General features: G+C 47.5%; 1 protein-coding gene across 1 annotated transcript; it reads right to left on the bottom strand.

Moving 5' to 3' along the window:
• Positions 1-371: 371 nt before the first annotated feature.
• LOC311254088 (cyclin-dependent kinase 2-like) lies at positions 372-1478 on the bottom strand (the record flags this gene model as incomplete). Its single annotated transcript, XM_084384500.1, has 1 exon — positions 372-1478. The coding sequence occupies one exon, from the start codon at positions 1476-1478 to the stop codon at positions 372-374; it is 1107 nt and encodes a 368-aa protein (XP_084240626.1).
• Between the last annotated feature and the right edge of the window lie 6105 nt (positions 1479-7583).

Raw genomic sequence — 7583 nt, 5'->3', positions numbered from 1 at the left:
ATGTAGCTTTTTATTACAATCACATCTCTCTCTCTCTCTCTCTCTCTCTCTCTCTCTCTCTCTCTCTCTCTAGATATACAAGACATCGTGAGGATGATGGACGAACTTGAAAAATCGTGGAGGTCTACTGGGAATACTTTCAAACCCTACAGTGTCATGATAGTCATTGCAATGACGATGCTGATTCATACAATCGTGTTTGAATAGCAGACAGCCTGTCCTGCAAGCAGATATACCACAGTTATTGTGAGGATATACAATGTTTATTTTTGTTGGTATTGTAAACATACATGCATCATTGTACAATGAATAATGTACAAAATAAATGTGAATACAATGAACCATTTCTATGCAGTCCTGGTGTTGTTTGACTAGAATCGCTTGCTCGCTTGTCGTCGTCGTTGTTGTTGCTGAATCTGGTGTATGACCATATTTTTGTCTCCCTCGGTCATATGAGCAGCCTGCACCCATTCTTGGTCTTGCAGCAGCTCATGGGCCAGGAGTCTCTCATTCTCACGGAAAGTCAGTAATTGAAGGACGATTCTTCTCACTAGAGTACACTCCATCACGTTGGGCATTACATCGTCAATGTCCCAGGAAGTGACTGGTGCACTAACATGGTTTCTTGGACACAAAGTCTTTACAATGATGTCGTACGTGGACACAGTTCCACTGTCATTATCACGCTCCGCGAAGACAACCTTTCCTTCCATCGCGTCTGCTATCATCACCCCCAGACTCCACATGTCTATGGCACAAGTGTAATCTTTCCGACTGGTGTCTGGGGCGTCACCAAACAGTTCTGGGGCTCTGTAGGGCTCCGTTACCACATTTGGACTCATCCGTTTGGAGGATTGTCTCGAGAGGCCCATGTCTGCCACCTTAACGGTCAGATCTTCTGTCAGCAGCACATTACGAGGTGTCAAGTCCCTGTGTATTATATTACGCCCGTGCATGTAAGACAGGGCATTGGCCACCTGAACGGAAAAGTGAGCCACAAAACTCAACGGAATCACCTGTACTGCTTTACCAAGGTCGTAGTAGACTTTCAGACCATGTCCATTGTGAATCACTGTCAAGGTGTAGGGAACGTAGGGCATGAGCATGGCGATATTCTCACCGTCAATGAAAAGATCGTGTATCTGAATCACATTGGGGTGACCCCTCAGTGCACTGAGACAGGAGAGTTCTCTCACGGTCGCATCCTCTACGCCAATTGTTGAATCGTTCTCTACAATGTCTTCATCCTCTACCACAGGGGGGTTGTGACCCCTCGGTGCACTGAGACAGGAGAGTTCTCTCACGGTCGCATCCTCTACACCAATTGTTGAATCGTTCTCTACAATGTCTTCATCCTCTACCACAGGGGAGTTGTGACATTTCAGAGCAAACGCCTTTCCAGTCTTCAGACACGTGACTTTGTACACAGTTCCGTATGCGCCTCGGCCAATAATGGAGCCTTTCTGGTAATTCTCCATTTCTGAAAGTGAGACTGTTGCTGACGCAAAAAAAAAACAAAAAACAAACAAACCCCAAAGTGTTTGAAGGATTAGATACCCTGTCAATATGATGGTATTATATACAGCAATGGTTTGGTTCGATGACCAGACCTTTTCCCTGTATTGGACCCGACTATAGCAGTTGGACCAAAACCTCGATGGCTGGACTAATCCCTGTATTGGACCCGACTACAGCGGTTGGGAAGCTGGGGACACACACAGAGCGTACTTAAAGTCTCTGTGTTGTTGCTGCAAAGGTTGTCAGCAGCCTGTGTCACCACGCAGATCGGTATGGAGCAACTCTCCACCACCCATGTAACATTTGAAAATGCTACATTCACCAATTCTACGCTCTTCACTAGTACGAACTACCCGTCAGGTTCGCATCACTATCTCTACGAATACAGCCGCACCTTTTACATCCCTCTTCTTCATGGACTCGTTATGATCACAGGCTTGGTTGTCAACATGTACATGATAATCATGATCTCTCGTAAGGACTCAGCTAGGCGTGTCCGTGATCTCGACGTGTTCTTTTCACATCTGGGAGTCTGTAACATGGCCACTTTGCTGACTTTGCCTGTGTGGGTCACTCAGATGATTCTCGTGAAGGGCTGGGTGTTTGGCTACCTGGTGTGCAAACTGATGACAGGAGTGATGACAGTGAGTACTACCACTCTAAAATACCGTAAACACATACTCAAACACACGCCTGCCTTTCAGCTCATCTAAAGAGATTTGTTTTGTTTTTGTTTTTTTGTGTCCCCACAGTTCAGTTTCCAGTACGGCATATTTCTCATGGCCTACATCAACATCGAAAGATACATGAAGGTGGTGAACAACAGGTCAACACTCAAGGGCCTGGTCCCGAAGAGACACAGTTCTGACAGGAGGAGGCTTGTGTGTCGACTGTGCGCCTGTGTGCCTACACTCTCTGCTCTTGTGGACATATGCTATTACACCGTTCGTCCCGTATCCAAGGACAACGTGATGTGTTTCAATGATATGCCTCATCGTTACCAGCTTGCCACCTTCTGGACCAGGACAACCATGTGTTTCTTCATACCCATACTTGTGCTCGTTTACTGCAACGGTATGATAGTGTACACTGTGAGAAAGCACTTAAACCGCAATTCCTTTGGTGCGAATCTGAGAAGAGCTCAAGTGCTGCCCTTCCTCACAGTTACGTTGTTCATATGCTGCTGGATACCCTGGATCGTAAGTGCCATATATTACCGACAACGTGTCAAATATAGGGACGTCGAATATGAGGAGATTAGATACGTGGTGCTTAATGTCTGCACGGCCATAGGAAACATGTACTGCATCACTAGTCCCACTTTGTTTATTGTCATGAGGCTCCGCAAGACTTTGACACCTGTTTCCCAAAGGATTGATACACCGAAATGTAAACGCGCAGGGTCACAGTGGACCAGTTCCACCTGTGAACAATCCACAACATAACCAAAGAGTGACGAGGACTGTCAAGGACTACCACTGCAACGGACCTGACTGAGGGAGAACGTGCTAAGCAAAGTGTTGTTTTAACTGTGAAATAAACCCATCGCTATTGTCACTATTGTCCATTGGTTTTCATTATATATATATATATATATATATATATATATATATATATTTCATTGTATATCACACAAGATCACACACTCCCAGGGTGTACAGAATCACGTTTATTGTTACAATAAAACATAGTTCGAGTGATTGAAACCCTCAGGGTTTTGTCAAAATATATACAGGTTTCAAAGAACATGTTGATCATCGGCGGAGGATCCTAAGCACACACAAAAAAAAAACCTGAACAAAACATAATAAAACAGCATTGATATGGGGTACCTAATGACTCAGTGTTGTTCAAAGGCGTTTGGGTTTTTTATTATCCAGATAATACTGTCATACATGCAGGTGCACAGCGTCATTTGCTCCTGTGGAGTCAGCAAGGTTCTGACTGAAGATATCACTTTTTCATAGATAGGATTCAGAAACCAATAAGTCAATGACACAGTGTTAGGTGTTTTAGGTTTTTTTTATTGTCGTGTTTGACAGAAGAAGGCGACACAGGTTGTCATTCTTTCAATAATAGTGTTTCATCTTTGAGTATTCTTTGTGAGTGTGTATATGTATGTATGTATGTATGTATGAAACGTCACGTGGTTCACATGTCAATTTTCTACATCCTCGTTGGTGCATTTTCTCCTCTTCACACTCAGTGCGTCTAGGGAGTCTCTGGATTGCTGTGCTTCACTCCTTTTACGCGCCCGGCTGGGTGACTTTCTTGCAGGTTGTCGCCTTTGAGTTGCATCTTGAGTGTCACAAGGCGTGAGACCCTTTCGCATGGCTAGTGCTGCTTGTCCATTCGATTCACTCAGACCTTTCAGCATGACACTGAGTTTCGACGACTTTCGAGTCCTAGCTGTCATGACCTCTCCCTTTACGACCACCATTGTAGCAGCATAGTCCCGTTTCAACATATCGACTGAGAACACGTCAGTGCCGTGAATGCTGTCAAACACATCAACTGCATCCTTCCACTCCCAATCTTCCTCTAGTTCGACCAGGTGTCCCCGATTATCGCGGTTGACATTCAAGGCTATCTTGTCCTGATGATAGACAGTGCGCGTAGTACAAAACGAGCTCACATTTTTCACGGGTACGCCAGAGTACTCGACTGAGTACACGCTCAGTCTGGGCCCGTGGAAGGTACCTCTTGGACCCAGTCTAGACTCTCTCAAATGCCTTTTGTTGCAAGCCCCCTTAGGAGCATTCTGACGCATCGCCCTTCTGATAACGCCCCCGTAATACAAAGGCGCAGAGCACTGGAAGATCTCCCCTCCCAGCGCACACTTGGTGAATGTGAGTTCGTTCAGGGGCTCAATTGCAGCTGTTGCTTCCAGTATTACAGAGCACACTGGGTCCTTGTTGAAGTCCAAGGTGAACATCAGCCTAGGAGGCTCATCGTCAATTCCCGAACACTGACCAAAGGCATTGCCACCATCTAAGTCTCCTTTATCATAGGCGTCGACCATCTTCGCGCCCAACTGAGTCCAAAACTCTGAGTGAGAACCCGGAGCGTATAGGGCCAGCATATCGTACACGGCTTCGAGTGGGACCGTGATAGAGCCCACTTTCTTTTGAGGATTAGAGTGTCCTTTCCTCGTGTGCGAGGTTTTGTTGGTTGCATATCTGTACGTGCACAGCTTGTAATTTTTCATTACCGCAGGGTTCCACTCGCGAACCGGCACCTTGCACGTCGAGCACAGCATGATCATTTCATGCGCCGCATCACTGCCGCACTCGATGTCCTTCTCTGAGAAAAACATGTCATCTATACCTGCGATGCACAAGTGTTCATTTTTCAAGCTGGTCGACAGGTGCTGCTCGTGGATCTGGGTTAAGATATACCCTAGTACCTTGCAGGCGAAGTTGCCCTGTATATCCACCGCACGGGGACATATGTCCGGTAGACAGGCCGCGACGCACAGCTTGTAGACAGAGTTGGTCTCCAGGCAGACCTGTCCGAAGGACAGCTCGTTTAAAGCTTCGAGTCTGCACTCGTTCAGTCGTTTCATGTAAGCCCTCAACTCGGGGTAATCCTTCTCGTCTGGAATTTCGGTCCACGGAGGGATCCATATGTCAAACACAAAGTGACACGCTAGTTTCATGGCCTCGGCAAAGACGAGCTGGTTGATGCAGAATGAAACCCTACGACTGATTACTCCGGTACACACGATGTGACTTGCGTATAGGGCGGCCACGCAGGCATCTCTCGCGACGTCGAACCTCGAGCTGAACTGCATGATCTCAGACTCGCCGATCATTGTAGCTGACTGGATTAGGTTCTGTCTGTAAAGGCACACTGCAGCTATGCGCTCCATCTTGCGTTTCTCCACCGTGTCTTGTATCTGCTTAGTGCTACGCGTGCGTGTCATGCACTTGGGGAACTCAGACTCCATGATCAGACAACGATCGGCCCAGGCGTTGCTCACGAACCCCATTGTGTTGGTGTTCCATACGAAGCCGCAGTTGTGCACGGCCTGATACTTGACGGTGTCGACCTTGCCGCTGCTCGCGTCTCTGGTCACCACGTCGCTCTCCAGTACGCTTGTATCCAGGAGGTTCTTGAACGTGTTGGGGATCACATTGGACTCTCTGTCTACAGCTTTTATGTTCTTCTCGTGGGTTATGTGCGCATCGTCTATCATGACCACACAGGCGTTCCTCTTCTGTTTGTACTTGAAAGCTTGCGGGGTGAAAGATGTCAGTGTCTCTATGCAACCTCTTATCCTCCTGAACTGATAGTTCAGCACATTGTTTGCGTAGGTCTTACCTTCCCCGGGACCAGTAATGTTGAAAAGCATGATCCGTTCGATCGTGTACCTCGGTGCGGTGTTGGCGATAATGTAATTGAACGTCGTCGACGCCTGAAACAGCCTGCCCACTTGCAAGCTGTCGCAGAACAAGTAGCGCACCAATGCGTGGTCGTACACTTTCACCGGATCCAGAGCGCTGGGCTCTTCCGAGTGGTCTTCGTGACTACACGGCGCCAGGTACAACAACTCGTGGATCTCGGCAAGGCTCTCGCCGAGAGATAAGCTCGAGTTGCTCATGTCGTTGTCTATCAAGTCACTCAAACCTTCATATAACGAATCGGTCTCGCTGAACCTGTGTCTGACCAGGATGTTGAAGACCATATCTGCTATGCTCTCAAACTGCCTGCGTCCTCTGTACTTGACTTTCATTTCTGCACTCAAGCGTTCCAGTTTACCCAGATGAGGGTACAGATTCGCAAAGTAGTAACTGTGGTCATCTTTGCTCACGGTGAAAGGGTGATGCTCGGATGTGTTGTAAAAACAAGCGTAGGCAGTCTGACACTCGCCGTTGCACGCTCCGCGGGTGTCACCGTTGCGCACTCGCTTGCAATAACAATGTCCATTATTCAGCAGAGACGCCAGTGCTTGTGTTCTGCGTTTGCTCCTTATGTCACGCAAGACCTTGTCGATGCGTGGTTTTGCGATAGGCATGTGCCTGTGTATCAGCGAGCTGACAAACAGATCGGGAGTCTCCCTCTCAATGAGTTTCTCCAGAGAGTATCTGAACACCAACAGTCCTCTCGTCTTCACCTGGCAGCTTTCCAGCGAACAGCTGAGGTTACGTGTGAAAGCTTTCACTCTCTCTATGAATCTTACATCCTCTTGCACGTTCGCATCATATGCAGTTTGCACGACCGTGTGCTTTAGCCATTGTGTGCCTGTGAGTTTAGAGAGGAGCGAGAGGAACAACGCTTTGCCCTCTCCTTTACTTGCACTGTCCGTAATCCTTCCTATAGAGTCATCCAGAACCTTGACGTTTAGGTTCATTATCGAGGGGGGGAGGATTACCATCTGTCTACCCGTTTGACAAGCTGGTGTGTACATGGAGCCCTGTAGTTCCTTGACCTTCTTCCGATCCACCTTGTCAGAATTAAGCGTATCGCTGCGGATGTCGACCCAGTTGAACATTGAGCTCAGCTCCCCCTTGCTGTCTCTCATGGCGATCATAGCGTTGTTGAGAGAAGATGCCTTTTTCCTTACCAATTGTAGTCGCATGAACGCATTGAACGCCTCTTCCAGAGTTTCGTTTCTGTCCGCAGAATACTTACGACACGAGGCGTCGTCGTTGTCGTCCTCATCCTGGTCATCATCAGCTTCATCTCCTCTGAACACGTCCATGTTGACACTTATGTTCATGAGACTGAGCAATTGGGTACCGGACAGTTCGTCAGTGTCGTCAGATGCTGTACCCGCTGTAGATTGCGATTGAGTATTTGTTTCACACGAGTCCTCATTGTTCATGTCTAGGACGAAACAAAACAAGCGCCCGTGAGCGAAATCCTCTCTGATAGGAGGTGACATGCTGCAAAAGTCTGGGTTTTCCAGAGTCACTTGAAGAAGCTCCCCTTTACAGCAGTAAGTCAGGTAAAGGAGCAATTGAAAGGTTGCTCTGTCATTTATTGACAGCGCGCCGAATGATAGCTCATCACATGCCTTATCGTGCAATATGTCAGTTTGAACAGCAAAGAACAATGCTCTC

This window comes from Pagrus pagrus (assembly GCF_965226575.1).
Source record: "Pagrus pagrus genome assembly, contig: HAP1_SCAFFOLD_289, whole genome shotgun sequence".
In the NCBI taxonomy this organism is placed as follows: Eukaryota; Metazoa; Chordata; class Actinopteri; order Spariformes; family Sparidae; genus Pagrus; species Pagrus pagrus.
This window is presented reverse-complemented; position numbering and strand designations above follow the sequence as displayed.